Below are 16,553 nucleotides of genomic sequence, written 5' to 3'. Positions count from 1 at the left end.
CAGTTCCGAGCAGCCCCAGCGCCGTGCGTGGCTGCAGCTCCGTCAGCCCACACGGGCCATCACGCTGCCCTGTGCTGCACCTGGTCTGCTCTCTGCCCACCGACATGGAGCACACAGCAGTGCAGTCAGAACGCAGAGCTATATACTTTGCAGATGACGTTTTAACACAGCATAGCGCTTCCTCTTTTCTTTTCCCATTTGCTGTGCTCCCCCCCCCCAAACTTCCTTCTTCTCAGGCTCCGTGTTTGCTCTCACAGTAAATCCTTCCTCCTGTTGTCGCTTGAGGAACTGCTGGAAAATTTAGTGGGAACAGTCTGTCTTCCCAAACCAAAAATTGGCTCATTCTGTACCTGCTGACTGCTATAATTACATGGCCTCCACTGGTCGAGCCATAAATTATAAGAATTACCCTTTCACACTTAGTTCCCTGTTTCTGGCATAAGGCAGCCCCATAAATATGGCTTTAAAAGTCAAAGACAAGTTACAGCAAAAATGGTGTGTGGAGGCTGGGAGCTCCCCAGAACCAGGCACCACTTCCTCTTTTCTGCCCCACCTTGCCCAGTATCATCTTAGTATGACACCCATTTAGAAACTGGCAGCATCAGTAATGGCAATGTAAGAAGAGAGATGAGCTGTCTGGATAAACCAGATACTCTCAAGAACCTGAGGTGTAGGCAAGCTCTGGAGTGATGAATGTTTTAACACTTCATCTGCTCCTATCTCTGTATTCCAAAGGCTCTGTATTCCAAAGGGGTGAGCAGCCTGTATCCAAACTGATTGTATCTCTGTCCTATTTTGTTCAAAAGCAATGATGCATCAGACACATATCTATTAAATTAAGAAGGCATATGTCAGGTTGTTCAAGTGTGTGTTGCCATCATTAAAGATGCTCAGCAAAGAGAACTGCCAAGTTATGCAAGCAAATGCTCTTGGAGTACCCTTCAGCCATTCACTTTGGAACTCAGTGACTTTTCTTCCTTTTATGTTTCCTAAAACAGAGCTCCATCCCTCTACAGTGACACAGTAATATCTACTAAAAGCACTGTCCCCAACTGACACAATCTCCTTCTGTGAATATTTCCCAATGACACCAGATCTGTGTCGTAGAGACAGCTCACCTTAAAAAATCAGTTTCTCAAGTCTTCAAAGTTTTATATGCTCAATTACAATTTGGCAACCTAATTTCCTTGTAGCTTTTTGACAGTAACAGTTAGTACTTACATAGCAATTTCAATAACGGACCCTCAAATTATTAAAAAAAAAAAAACAAAAAACAAAAACTATTCTGTATTTGGCAACAGGAAATGCAAAGTGTAGTTTGGTATGAGAACGCAGTGACAGGTTTAGAAGAAGAACCCGTGTATTTGTCCTAAGCTGCTGCACTGCTCCTACATCGTTACTTCTCTTTTCAGGAGGAATGAAATGCTAACTGTGAAGACTGGGGGAAGATGGAATTATTCTTTTGAGACCTCTTGAAACTTTTCACCGTGGTGGATTGAATTCTGCCTTCCTATCATTCACTGCTGAGCAGAAAGTTTTGAGGTATAGTCAGAACCTGCAGGAAATCTGTGGAAATCACAGGTACCTCATTTTTAGCTTCTCAATGGAGAAATCTACCCATTAAGCATCTACCACTCTCTGCTTCTCAGTTCCTTAAGTTGGATTTAACCAGAGTGATGTAATTATCACTGGTACAAACTAGTACTATTGAGACCATAATTTGATTACTACTGCAACTTTGAAAGTGACAAATGATACGTTCAGGGCAGTCAGTGAAAATCCACAATTGAAGGCAGTCAATGTCAACAGGAATTGGGATTAAAGAATATCTGGTATCTGTGTATGCAACGTATCATCCTAGCCTTAAGGAAAAGTTAATTTTTGCCTCAATAAAGAAAAAAAAGATGAGAGAAACACATTAAGTACTGTGTATATAAACAAATATATACTAGAGAATATGGCTATCTTCATAGCTATTATTTCATTCAGGCTGTTTCTATCTTTCATGTACTGTCACTCCTCTTTTTCACCTTTTCTAAGTCAGCTCTTCATACCCCACTTAGCAGAGTCACTTCCTGTCATGTTGCCAGCATGTTTTCTCTTTTCTCATTGTTTTCCCTTTGAAATACACATCTTTAGAGCTTCTGAACATGAAGAGATAAAAGGTGAAGTGTTGAATGGTATCAAACACACATACACGTTATGCCACTTCGATGGCACTGTGCCCTGAGAGCATAATTTGAGCCTCAGTTTTCAAGTTCCTCTTGAATGAAGTGCTCCCTGCCTAGAATACAGTTTTTCTCTGGCCTCTGCTTCACTAAAGTGCAAAATTCCTCTTGCATTTCTTTTCACTGGCAAGCTGATTTCCCCACCACGTCTACAATAGTTTTGTTATTTGCCTGACTGACCCTGCCTACATCTGGTTGCTGAATCAGAGCCACACCAGAAGAAGAATGAGAAGCATCACAGTTTTCTCCCAGCTGCTTTGTCCTCGTAAGCAGCCGAGCTTTTAACCCAGTGCCAGTGCAGCAGGACGTGTGCAGGCCATGTACTGCACAGACACACCTGCAGGGTCAGCACCTGCTGCCTGCCTGGTCTGCTCAGGGACCTCAGCACATCACACAAATTAAACAGAAGTAAATGGAGGAGTGGATCTGAGTAAGTCATTGTAAAACTGCCACGTGGATACCTTTACAGCAGCTTACATCCCTTATTGAGTGATTTAGCCTGCATCAGTAAATCTCAGAGGTTTTAAAGCTGACTCCCACAGAAAGCTCCTGAAAAAGGAAATGTATTGCTACGAGGCAGTACAAGAATAGAAAAAAAATGCTTAAAATGCTTTCATTGATTTTTTTCCCATTTTCTTGATTGCATAATAGAAGGATCCCTATCTGTGTGCTCCTGTCTTTATGAAAATCAATATTGTGTTTATAAAATGCTGCCTTAACAGACGGTATCTCCTTAGATCTAATAAAATTGCTACCAAGGAACCATGTTTTTTATTACAAAACTGTTCCAAGAGCTTTTAAAGTACGGACTGTGCATCTCCTTGTAGCTCTGTAGCTAGATGCAGGCAACTAGTGGGTTACAGCACATCACTGATCCACAGCTCATCTCCTTTCCCCAGTCTGCCAGGGTCTGTTTCCTAATAGAAGTACACTATTTACATTCTTGTCTTCTAAAGGGTTTCTGTGTTAAAAACAAACAAACAAACAAACAAACAAACAAAAACAGCAACAACAACAAAAAAGAGATTGCCAATTTATGTTAAATTGGTGTGGTACTGCCTTGCTTAAGTGTAGCACAAATCGCTTTTTTGAGATGAGAATGTTCTCCATCTCATCTAAGCACTGCTTCCAAAGTTGTAGTTACAAATAACTGGCAACATCTGTCACTCTTTTGCAGCTGGAGAGAGTAAGAACAGAGAGGCAGCAGCCAGGTGATGTTCGTCCCTGCAGAGCACAAAGGAGAAATGGGCACTTCCCATTACGATCTGCACATTACCATGCTCAAATGCTCAGAGCAAGCTATTGCTTCCTTATGCAGAATGAGTAAAAACTGCTCCTTTTCCCAAAATTTAATTCCCAAACATTCGTTCTAGTTCCCCGTGGATGATCTTGGTTCCTCCTTAAGCCCTTGGACCTCAGCGACCCGAGTTTTGCCCTTTCCTTTCCCTGCACTGTGTTAGCACAAGGAGGAGCGGGAGAAACTTGGCTGCTCCCGTCCTGCCGGAGCTGCTCAGGATGCTCTGTGTCTTTAAGGGGCTGACCCGATCCCCGGTGAGCTATTATAAAGGCAGGTAAGCAGCAGTGCTTGGCAAAGAGTTGAGAGCTCAGCAGGGTGCAGCTGTCCCGTTATGACTGGCCACCACAGTTGGGGATATGGGCAGGATGACGGTAGGTTATAGCGTTTCCATGCTGCATCTTTCTGTCTTCCCCCATTCGTTTTGTTTCTGGAACTGCCGTCTGAGTCCTGCAGAGCTGCCTGCATCTCTACGTCTGCAAACATCAAGTATAAACAGTAGCTAATTAATTACTGGATTGATGCTAGCTTGCTTGCAGAAGGTGATATCTAAATGATGCACAAGCTTATTCCTGCTGCCTTTTGTTACTGCAATTATTGTTCCTAAATGGAGGGAAGCAGTGCTGAGCAGTTTTATCCTAGGCTGCAGATATTACAGATGGGTCCTTTTCCAAAAAGCTGCTATGAAAATGATGAACTGTTTGTCTTTCTGAAAGCAATTCTTAGAAGACTTAGTAATAGAAGAGCAGTAATAGATCTTCTGATTCTGTGAAGTTGTTGAAATGTGATATCTAGGCTTCTAAAGTGAATAAAATCAAGTATATGTTATATATTTCTGAATATGAATAAATTGTAGAGATCAGTATCGGAGATCTCTTATTGAACAAATTGTGCTTTCTGATTTGACAGTCTTTAATTTAGTCATCCTCCCTTGCTTCCCGCCTACAGGACTGTGTGTCAGAGTGAGAGGATGTGTGAAACTACTGAAAGATTTGTACGACAGTGTTTCATGCCACCTGTACCCTTTGCAGAGCATGATGGCTGAATGACTGCTGTTGTCCAATAGCCCATCTTTTGCATGACCTCCAGGAGCTCCTCCTTTCTCTGTTGGGCTCCTGGCAGCAGCTATTCTACAATTGCTGCAAGTCCAAAACCAACTTCACCTGAACACTGAGTGAAGCTGCTTAGTGCCAGTGGTGCCATTACATATTTAGACATCTAGGTGCTATTAACAAAGTCACACATATTAACACAAAGCTTATAAGGAACAAATGATATTGTCTAAGCTTGTGTAACAGCATTTAAACTCCAACCTTTACAGGCAGGCTGATGAAAACATACTATTTTATAAGTCTAACTTCTCAGAAAATCTTGAAGATAAGAGGCTAGTAGATCACTGAATTAGTTTCTCTCAAAGAGGGTGTGCTTATTAAAATAAAACAAAAATCAGTTTGTGGAATTATGTGAGAATGGTACCATTAAAAAAAAATTCTTTAGAATCTTCAAGTGAAATTGTTAATGTTTATATTTCCTGAATATAAGCAGTAGAAGATAGGACTGCTTCCTGCACTACTGAAGTGGAAAAAAGGGGTCAGAAGTAATTCTTTTATACATAGAGGCTTTTATTATCTCAAACAGCATGATGGTGTTCCAGCTCTGGCAGGAGAGAGCAAAGTTACTAAATTGGTCTTTCACCCTGCTCTATTGGGTTCAGCAAGTCCAGAAGTGTTAATTAGCACACTGTACTTCTTGCTCAGGGCAGAAAGATATTGTAATGGGCATGAGTGAAGAATGAATCTGCTCCAAAGATTTACTGCAATCCTAAAATGGCTTTAAAAATAACTGCATAGTCAGTAGCAAAGAGATTGAGTCATCTGCATCTAATTTGAATCACTGGAGCTTTTACATTATCTTCCCTAGGAAGGATTAAATGCTGTTTCTTTGAGGGAGTGCATGTGTGCCTACAAGTGTGCTCATGTCTGCATACACCTTGGAAGGACTTCGGATACCTTAAAAATGTAATTACTGACTCCACAACAGATTAGTGGTGCAAGTAAATGAAGGTGCAGCAGTCTGTTAATGTGCTGTGGCTTCCCCAGTGTATTTGGTATAACATGCTTCAATCCCCCATCTAGTTGCACACTGTGCTAATAAAAACACAAAACTTAGAATTTAAATGAGGTTGTCAAATGCCAAACTTTCAAGTCACTCCTGCTCAGCAAGCTTTACTTCAAGCCTCGTGAAATCCTGAAATAATTGTGTGCATGTAGTAGAAAGAAAATAATGTGCTTTCTTTTGGTTTTGAAGGACCTTCAGAGTGGCACAAGTCCTATCCTATTGCCCAAGGGAACCGTCAGTCACCTATTGATATAATTTCTGCAAAAGCAGTCTATGACCCTAAGCTGATGCCGCTTGTAATCTCCTATGAATCCTGCACATCTCTCAACATCTCCAACAATGGCCATTCAGTTATGGTTGAGTTTGAAGATACTGATGACAAGACAGGTGAGACCAATACATAACCAGCTATCATGTTATGGCTTAGAGAGGGAAACGATGAAGTACATCCTCTATAGTATACTTTATACAGTGTATAGTTTCAGTTTAGAACAAAGTATGCAAACAAAACCATTTATATTTGTTTGCTTGAGCATTATTCCTTACCTTCACTTGAGTCTCTCTAACAGCATTAAATACCTCAGAGCTGAATAGTTTCTGTATTAGAAACTATATTTGTATTGGGAAAACCTGTTTGTTTGCAGGGGTTCCTTTTATATAGGGATGATCGGTTTGCTAGAGAGGGAATCCATGCAGAACTCCAGCACTCCTAGACCACAACCAGCAGGAGAGTAGGTACGCACACTCCTCAGTGCACTGTTTCCATGATAGTCCGCAGAGATGCTGGTGCTGTCTGGCTCGCTCCCCAGTTTACATCCACAAGGATAAAGGAAGAGGATTATCAGAGATGAGGTCATATGGTGTAGCCATCATAACTGTACTGCACCAGACCTATTTTTATCTGGACCAGTCATTAACTATTAGCTTGTTTTCTTCTTTCCTCACCGCCTCATAGCAGTACAACTTCTTTAGAAATGGCAGTCTTCAGCTTATTTTGTTTTGGCTGCACCTTGTGGATGTTGCCATTGTATGTATTTTTTTCTTTAGCTCTTGGCAAAAATATAAATGAGATTACTTGTATTAATTCTACATCCATGGTAAGCCTTGCTTTTACATCTGAGAGAGGGAAGGAAGGAGGCCAACAAATGCAGCATTGGAATGGAGACAAAGTATCTCTGATAAATAGAGGTGTGCATTTAAAAATACTCTGAATAATTTTTAACCTATCAATTGATTTCACCTTCTATTTGGTTGTATTTATCAATTCTAGATAATAGGATACCTTGGTACTCAAAACAAGTTACTTTCTGTGAAGTGATTTGTCTGTGCTGGAAACCTCTTGCAATAGGGTCAGGGGATTAAAATTCCTGCTACTTAATTCTAACATTCCTCATCTTGAATGGACCTAAACAGTGGCCCAAATTAACGGCCAGGTTTTCAAGTGTAGCTACTGAATTTGAAAGGAAGACTACATGCTCATTTTCCAAAAGCTTGTTGCATAAAAATGCATTAAGATATCATTCTACAGAGAACTTTTAAAGTTTTTTCTGGAAATATTATCTTAGCTGCTAACTACTTTCATGCAGTTCTAAGTTGAACTGTATCTATATACCAGTGAACTTTATCCAGCTTTAGGAGTTTAATTTAAGAGCACTATGCATCACTGTAGATAAACTGAGAGCACAAGCAGCAATTAAGACCTCTGCCCTTTTTACGTTATGCATGTGCCATGTTTTAATAACACTTAGCAGGAAGAGAATTGCTAGGAGCACAAACATGGTGTAAGAGTTTTTAGTTGATTTGAAGTAGATTTAGTGACTCATAGCTTTGCATAAATGGTACAACAGAATTCTGACAGTAATCCAACACAGCTAGATGTCTTAAAGCATTGGAACAGTGGTGCATTCGATTAAGTTCAGCAAAACATACTGGACAGTGTGTATTTAATTTCAGTACTGTGAGCACTGCTGTGGGAAGGCCAGTTTCATGTACAAAGAACAGCTGGAACAATGCATATGGGAGCACACAATGCTGCAACTTTTTTTTAATGTTAGACATGCTAAGTGTACTTCATTTTTTTAATTTAAAACTTTGAGTTTTCGTCTGCTGAGCAAAACTTAATTGGCTTAGTGCTGTATAAAAGTACAAGAGAATTGCCACTGATAGAGTGTCTATGGTTGGCATCTTAAAAATTCATTTTAAGTGTTTTTCCTAAATGATGTATGAAGTTTCTCTGTATCACTTCCCTGTCTTCGTAAGGTGATGTGAGATTCTAAATGGTGTTGTGTAAAGAACAAGCTATTATATTACCTCTTTTATGGGATCAGATACTTAAAGGAGGCAGAATATAGATATCCTCTACTGGAAAGAATACTCTTTAGAGGAAATACTTAGCTGGATTGTCTACCTGATGCTCAGTGCATTTAGGCTCTTCTGCACAAAAGAAGCACGTTGATGTTTTAGGTACTTCAGATTTTTTTGGTCTTCAACTTAGGCTTTGTGTTAAAAAAGGAGAAGCCTAACCATAAAAAAGTCACCATGTGTTCGTATGTCAAATGTATTCTTTCAGAAACAATTTATGAAGCCACTCAATATTTGTTTCAAATTATTTTTTACATGAATTCAGGTGTTTTCCATGAATAAATCTAACCCTTATAAATATCTGGATGATGTACCTCTTTCATATTACAAACTAGGAAAGGCACAATAGTACAAACCAGCAGGTAACAGTTGTTAGGCTTTAGTAACAGGAAACTAAAAACCCTGAATACTTTTTTTTTGCTTTCTTTCTGCCTAGTGATCAGCGGTGGCCCCTTTGAGAGTCCCTTTCGGCTAAAGCAGTTCCACTTTCACTGGGGGGCAAAGCACAGTGAGGGATCAGAGCATACAATCGATGGCAAACCTTTTCCATGTGAGGTAACATTTCTTACAGATGGGATCAATTCATGCTAGTGCTGTTGACAAATAGCTTTGCAGCGGGGTCTGGATTTTCCTCAGGATTCTGATAGTTCAGTGTGGTTAAGTCAGCACAGGCTTTAATGAGAATTTTATTCCTTACGCTGAAATTATTTGTCTGTTAATTACCCTGTCTTGGAAGTCCAAACTTTTCCCCACCCAGTGCAGCCCTTTCTTCAAGTTTCTCTGCTTGCCCTACAGCGAGGCTGTTCTGCTCACACAAGACTACTTCTACCGCCAGTGGTCCTCTGCTGTGTAGTTTAGTCTGCAATTCTCAACTATATCCTTCCTGTCTGCATAACACAAAGGACATACTGGCAAACATGATGTTGAAAAGCAGCGTGTATCTCTACCAACCTGGCACAGTTAACCTGACTACAGCTGGGGATCGCAGCCTATGAAATGATTGTGGCTGATGCCATCTATAGCTTTGAAATAGCTTCATCGGGAGGCTCTTGAGAATTTTCTGCTGAGTTTGGACAAGACATAGGCCTTTCCCATTACTATTAGACATCTGAAGACCTATATTGACAATTTTTATCACTAACGCATTTAATTCTTATTCTTTTTTTTTTAAAGCTCCACTTAGTTCACTGGAATGCCAAGAAGTATGCAACATTTGGAGAAGCAGCAGCAGCTCCAGATGGCTTGGCTGTAGTTGGTGTTTTCTTGGAGGTAACAATCACAAAAATAGCACGTTTACATGATGAAAAGCATTATACTGTCAAATGTTTGAGAACCGTGCTACGTATTTGAGAGGTATTTAGGGAAAACAGATGACTTACTGAAAGCAGTAACTCACTGCAAATTGCTGTTAAACCTACTTTAGTAGAAATCTTGAGATTCAGATAAGAAAACAATATGCTACCTATTCAAAGCATAATTACAGTCATTCTTATTTAACCTGTCTATTCCATTACTATTGTAGATTGGAAAAGAACATGCCAATATGAACAGACTCACTGATGCTTTGTACATGGTAAAATTTAAAGTAAGTTTTAAGCTGTTTAGATTTTCTTCTTTCTGGGATATCATTAAAAACAAGTCATATGTTTGAGACAAACAGAAATGGAAAACCACCCACCACAAATCCTCCCATCACCAGAACATCTCTGTAGTTGTATTCTTCCTTTGCAACATCTCTGCTCACTTCATCTCCAGACCTCAATGTCTGCCTAAGCTCTGGTGCCTCCCAAGGCTGTGCTGACCCCACTGGTCCTTCAGGGGTCCTGCCTTTCAGGAAGTATTTAAAGTCAAAAGTTCCATGACTCATCAGGCCTCCTCTTACACTCAGCAAAACAACCAGTTTCCACAAAGCCTAACCTTGAAAATGTCAAAGCTCATGGTTCAGCCTGTTTCTACTGCAAAGCCCTACAAGGGGACAATCATCACGGGGAACTAGTCTATCTATTCTTGGAGTGGCAACTCAAGGTACCTTACCAGATGTGTCCAAGAGATTTCAGTGTTGATATCTGCTGCTCTTTGTCAAGTGCAGGCCAATTAGATGATTGCAAATATTATCCTCTCTGGATTTATACGGGCTATTAATGCACTTTGTAGATGTGTAAGTTTTAATATGCAAAATAAATTCTATCTAATACTTGTGTAGCCATATTATTATTTGTTCTTTTGTGCATGTTTGTGAAAGACTGAAAATGAAGGCAACTATACAGCATACGTAGGTCACATGAAGTGAAATCTTGATGTTCAGTAAGTGATCTCTTCCACTTAGAGGAAAGAAAGTGTAATTCTTCAGTTGTAGTGATGGAAGGTCTGCCAGGTTGCCACAAGGAGTAAACTGCTCTGTCTGCTCCTGATTAGCAGCTCCACAGATTGCTGGATAGTGCTTTCTGTGAGTGACTACATACCTTTCAGGTATTTTTGAATATGGTGACAGGCTGGAAAATCTTGTCCTAGACTGCAGTAGTCAAGGTGATCACTACTTTACACAGAGCACCTCTTGCACTGGCCTTCTGCCTGATGCACTTCGCTCTGCTTTTAGACTTGGTCAACTGATTCTTAAAGCTGATATTTCTCTCAGAGCACTGATTGGTTTAGGCCAAGTTTTCCACAGTTTCAGATGTTCTACTGAAATAGATGCACTGCATCAAAAACTTCAAGTTACAAGATGAGGAATCTTGCCGTGATATCTGTAGATCACACTGAACATTATATAGAGAATATACTTCCTAAACTATTTTTGGATGTTTTATGACAAAAGCTGAACTTCCATAGAGACCACGGCGCAAAAACATCAACTCCATCAGCTAGCAGCAGAGGTCACACTTGCCACACAATAGAATGTAACAGTTCTCTGATTCTGTCTTCAGGCTTACGCTTAGGCAATAGTTGCTATGAAGCAACTGGATCATTACACGCTCTTCTTCTGCTCCCCCACTCTTTAGTATCACTCTAACTTTATTTCAAAAAGACTTTAATCTGCACTTGTAAGTTTTTTTCTTTAAAAGAGGAAGAGAAATGTAAAATATCAATTGTCTTCCAGGGGACAAAAGCTCAATTTAGAAGCTTCAACCCCAAATGTCTCCTGCCTTTGAGTCTAGATTATTGGACATACCTTGGATCTTTGACAACACCACCCCTTAACGAGAGTGTAATATGGGTAGTGCTGAAAGAACCCATCAGTATTTCTGAGAAACAGGTAAACTTCTGACATTCTCCCAATTCTTTGCAGTTTTGACACTGTGTATCTACAAGCAATGACTGTTTTGCTTTGCAATGGGGTCAAGTTAAAAGACTGTTAGTTTGTGAATAGTCACTCTGTTCAATATTCAGGGATTCTATTTTTTCTTTAATACTGTTAAATTCTTTGCTGAAACATATTTAAAAAACAGGCTAACGTACTGAATATTTTCCTTTGGTATTTTTTTCAAAAACTTTAATATTAATTGCCTTTTTAAGCAGTAAATTATCTCACCTGAATTTGCAGCTGGAGAAGTTTCGCATGCTCCTCTTCACCAGTGAGGAAGACCAGAAGGTCCAGATGGTGAATAACTTCCGCCCCCCTCAGCCACTTAAGGGGAGAACAGTCCGAGCTTCCTTCAAGGCCTGAAGAAAACTTGTAACAGCCTTGGGATATCTAAGAGTTTCCACATAAGTGACCATAGACCTGAGTTTAGATCACTCATGGAGCGTGCATGATAGCCATTTCCAACAACACTCTGTACTTGCAGGGAGACGAACATTTTCTGATGCTGTGTTTTGTTTGAATCGCATAATTTTAACACAAGCTCAGATCTTTTTAACTAGAACTCCTTTTAGTACAAAGGATAGATAGTGATCTGGATCATTCTCTTGGAGTTAAGATGAAATCCTACTTAATACAAGATGGGAAATAGGTGGTAATCAGTACTTATGGTTACATCTTCTGATTGTCTAATATGTGATGAAAGAATGGTTGAAATTTGGATAAAGTGGACTTAAATTTTTCTTAGATTTTTCTTGTTTGCTGAGCTCCCTCTGACTTAGAAGATTTTCACTTTGCTGTCTATTGACACAAAGCAGGCTAGCAGTACTCAAAAAGGTTCTGTATTCACTTCATGAAGGCACTGATATGAAAACTATATATTTCAAAATTACTGTTCTAAGATACTGTTGTACAACTGTTTTCAAATAAGTAATGTAAATGCTCTGTGATCCAAAACAGGCCATGTTGTTTATTGCGTAAGACTGTTTAGACATAAATTATTTTAGCCTATGCAACATACATAATTATAACTCCCTCATTAAGTTTATTGAGAAGGAACATCTGTAGCAATTCAGGTATGTACTTGTGGCTATCTAACTTGTTCACATTCTACCTCAGTTAAGTGATTTGCTCTGCAATATGACTTCCTTCAGCAGATGCCCTGAAGAATGTATGTGTATTTTTTCACTCTAATGGTCTTGTGTGAGTAGATCTTGATTGCACTGAATGTACATCACTGCACAAATCATCCCACAGCCATGGCAATCGGTCAGGGATGGTCCTGGCAAATTTGAGATTTAATCTCTACTGAATCCTGATACAGCTGCAAAATAGTTGCTTTAGAAAAGCCATGTTTTTGTATTGCTGCTTCTTGCAGCTCAGTGAAAAAATTCTTCAGACCTTTGTGTCCAGTAAGAAAAATAGTGATGTCATCTGTACCTATTGTCAGTGTATTTTCAGTTACTTTATTTCTAGGTTTCAGATGTTGTAATTAATCTGTATATTTCAGACGAATTACGAATTCATTCGGGTTCATTAGCTTTCAGCTTTTTAAATGAAGAATCTGTATGTAAATATGTAAATGAAGAAGCTGTAGATGTTTAAGTAAGATCTTGAAGTAAGAGGGAGAAGTGTGGGAAGGGCAGACTAGAACACCTACAGGTGGTTCTCCCTTTTCAGAAAGAGAGACAAAAATAGTAGGCATGGAGCACAGTACAAGGAATGGAAGATTGGAATTTAGACCAAACTCCTACAATTTTTTTACTTTTTTTTTGCAAACTGATATAAAACATTCTGTTCCTCGGTTTATTCTTTGATAAACTGAAAGTAACACTGATATCTACCTCACAAGGATACTGTGAGGGCTAATTTAGCATTGTTTTAAATTTGAGACTCCTATATGGAAGATGCTAGAGGAAAATTTAAAAAAAAAAAAAAATTATAAAATGCAATGTTTTTAGCTGTTATGAATGTAACTTGGCTAGTTAGGAAAACTGCTATTGCAAAAAATCTATTTATCTTAATTTCTTTACCAAGTTAAATAAATGATATTTTAAAATCATGTATGCATCTCTGCCTTTATTTTGAACAGGCTCTCTCTCTACGTACTGCAGTGGTTTTTCTTGGACTCCCTTTACAAAGAAACAGTTTGATATCAGTAATTGATGCATCAATCTCAGACTAATGAATGATATGGTTGTGTAGGACTTCAGTTTCACAGGCACTGATTTTACTATAGTAGAATAATGCAAATACAGATACGTTATCCCTGAGCCTTCAGGGCATTTGTTCCATTACAGTACATTTGTGTTTAAAAGCCATTTTTGGTCTGTGCCACAATTCTTCCCATCCTTTAGGACCAGCAGTTTCTATTGTAGTTTATTCTTCTGGATGACAATTTGACATTTTGTACATCTTTAATGTCTTGCCCACTGCCAGAGTTAGGCTTTTGTTATGCTTTGCTATGATTTATTTCCCAATTACAAGCAACATAAAAGACCTTTTAAAATATAAAAGGTGTTTTAGAAGAATACAGACTTGAGAGCCAAATTATTTATGGATATAAATAAGGCCTTCTGATTGAAATTTAACCAGTATCACTTGTATATAAACTACCAATGTACTGCTGCAGCACCACTTGCTTTAACAGAGGGTACTGATCAGTATTTGCAGCATGTTCTCACTCTGAGAAACACACACACAGTTAAAAGGGCTTGTGTACCAAAAGCTAGGTTTGGTTTTTCCCAATTGCACCCATTTGCTCCACTAAAATAAAAAACTTATCTACACAGTGTGCCCATCCTGTGACCTTGAACGTAGTGCTAAGCTGCTTTAAGTGTGGTTTACTCATGAACAGCAGAAGGGTAATATTTAGCCCACAAGGTTGCTGTAAAAGCTTAGATATCGTAGGGAGCTTTAAACGCTGAATCCCACAGGGTGTTCACTTTCTGGGAGATGCTTATTACACCTTGCTCTAGAAATACAATTTTATCTTATTTACAGCTTTTCTCAGTGGTTTATTTTTTAACTATTGTGAAAAAATGTACTCATAGAATGGCTGAAGTTAGAAGGGACCTTAAAGGTCATCCTGTTCCAGCCTCCCTGCTTCCTGGGGCCACATCCAACCCGGCCATAAGCACCTCTGGGGCTGGGACATCCACAGCTTCTCTGGGTATCACTGCCAGTGCCTTGCTGCCCTGTGAGTTAAATTCCTCCTAGCACCTAACCTCATCTCCCTTTTTGGTTCAAAGCTGCTCCCCTCTGTCCTATCGCTATCAGGCTGTGCGAAAGATACATCTCCCTTCTGCTTATGAACTCCTTTCAAGCGCTGGAAGGCTGCAGTACGGCGTCCCGGAGCCTTTTCTTCTGCAGGCCGGACGAGCGCAGCTCCCCGAGCCGCCCCTCGGAGGGAGGAGCTGCGCCCCGCCGTCCGGACGGGGACGGAAACTGAGCAGCGCTAACAGCCGGCTGGAGGAGCCACCTGGTGGCTGCCTGCTTCCTCTCCTCACCGCTTCTTACACTCAAAATACAATTTTTTAAAGCTGTTTAATGACGATACGGCGGATGAGAGAAGCCGTAATTTTGGCCATGATTATTTTTAAAGTTATAGGTGGTTATAATTGAGATCCCTGTGCAGGCTGTACACGTGCAGTCCTTGAAACCCCTTTATCAGATAAAAACTAACCTCACAAAACAAACTCAACAGGCAGTTGCGTCACTTGTGACCTCTTTCTCGCTGGCAGGCCAGAGATATCCTGGTATCCTCTCCCTGATAAACTTCACGCTCCATTACGTTTAAGTGTGTGGCTTTAATAGCTTCAGCCTACGGTCACCTGAGTTTTTCTACCCTCTGCAAACAGGAAGGTTTGTAGGCAGTTTCAGTAACACAGCTGACGTGATCCAGCAGTGATTCGTGACGATCTTTTGTGACAAGTGTAAACTAAGCTCAGCAAAAGCATTGGTGGAAAAATGTTGTGAGGCACCGGGTCACAAGACAGGGCTCTTGGTGGTGGTCAGAGGTCAGAAAGATAGAAAAGTGACCACTCCAGTAAAAATAGAAAGAAAAACAAAAACAGAGATAAGCCTGAACAAAAGAGATCTTATCTTGTACTTCAGATTAGCTGTTTTCCTCTCTGAATTCCTTCTGCAGGCAAAGGTGACCACTTCATACAGCACTCTGCTGTACTCCACCTGCAACGCTGGGCCTCATGGTTTTTCTCATTGCTTAGAAGGAAACAGTAATAGATGGACGGGACCTGACCGACTCCACCAGCACTACTGCATGGCTGCAAGGCAGACAACATTTATACCTCTGCTGCTCCCTCTGTAATTTTAATTGTACTTGTACTACCTCCAAATTTTAATCACTAATTTCATTTCATGTTGCTAGAATGAAATATTAAACGCAGGAATTCAGGAGTTCTTCTGCTGGAGGTGAAAAAGGTGTAAGTTGGAGAGGAGGAAAGGAACATACTTTTCCACATGTGAGCACTTCAAACCAAGCCAGCAGATGTTCCTGCACTGCTAAGTTATCCTCAAGAAATTTAAACACCCATTTACAGAGGTACAGAACCCTAACAGCATGTATTTCACTTGACAGTGGTTTTCCGTTTAATTTGAAGCAGTTTGTAAGCAAGACCTGGTAAAAATTATGAATGTGACGTTAAGATCCAATCACAGCAAGTATATACGTGCCTTCACACACCAGCCCTGTCACTTAAACTGGATAATCAATTTAACCTCTGCAACTTCAGCTATAGACACACTGCTCAGCTGCTGATGAAACAGCAAGGGTTAAATGAAGGCCAAGAGCTGGGATGACAGTTGTCCAACTGCTGCTCATTGCATTTACCTCTGTTTGTTGACATTTCTTGCAGCTTGTTTGCTTTTCTGGTGTTTGCATATTTGTTTTAGATTATATAGGAAGATCAGAGAGTGGAAATTTGTTTTGTAACCAAACTGGGAATTGCAATTGCTTTAACAGACATTGTGAAAACTAATTTTTCCCAGTCTCATACATGATTTATTTATTTGTCTCCATGATTAGAGATCTCTGCAGGTAAGGTGCTCCTGTACCCTTTGTGAAAATTCACAATGTAATATACAGCACATAAAAGGCAACTATTACACTATTCACAGGGCAAAATACACCTAGCAAGCAACTGTTGTTTCGCAAGGCCCTGAGCAGGAAGGTATCCAAGTGTTTTTGTGGACTGAAGTTGTACGTATTTCCCTTCAAAAAGCCACCCTAGGC

General features: G+C 39.9%; 1 protein-coding gene across 1 annotated transcript; it reads left to right on the top strand.

The window, feature by feature from the left end:
• The first annotated feature begins 3,770 nt into the window (after window positions 1-3,770).
• CA7 (carbonic anhydrase 7) lies at window positions 3,771-13,324 on the top strand. Its single transcript, XM_031615317.2, has 7 exons — window positions 3,771-3,896; window positions 5,830-6,027; window positions 8,438-8,556; window positions 9,175-9,270; window positions 9,524-9,586; window positions 11,099-11,254; window positions 11,543-13,324. Exons 1-7 carry the CDS (start codon window positions 3,857-3,859, stop codon window positions 11,663-11,665), a joined length of 795 nt encoding a protein of 264 aa, XP_031471177.1. The 5' UTR covers window positions 3,771-3,856; the 3' UTR covers window positions 11,666-13,324.
• The last annotated feature ends 3,229 nt before the right edge of the window (window positions 13,325-16,553 follow it).

Source organism: Phasianus colchicus, chromosome 13 (genome assembly GCF_987193195.1).
Source record: "Phasianus colchicus chromosome 13, bPhaCol1.hap1.1, whole genome shotgun sequence".
Taxonomy (NCBI): domain Eukaryota; kingdom Metazoa; phylum Chordata; class Aves; order Galliformes; family Phasianidae; genus Phasianus; species Phasianus colchicus.
The sequence above is the reverse complement of the archived record's forward strand: the minus strand, read 5'-3'. Positions and strand labels throughout refer to the sequence as shown.

Coding starts and splice junctions, on each gene's coding strand:
- CA7 (XM_031615317.2), top strand. CDS start 3,857: ATGACTGGCCACCACAGTTGGGGATATGGGCAGGATGACG. Junction 6,028..8,437: donor AGATACTGATGACAAGACAG/GTGAGACCAATA, acceptor CTTTCTGCCTAG/TGATCAGCGGTGGCCCCTTT. Junction 11,255..11,542: donor TCAGTATTTCTGAGAAACAG/GTAAACTTCTGA, acceptor CTGAATTTGCAG/CTGGAGAAGTTTCGCATGCT.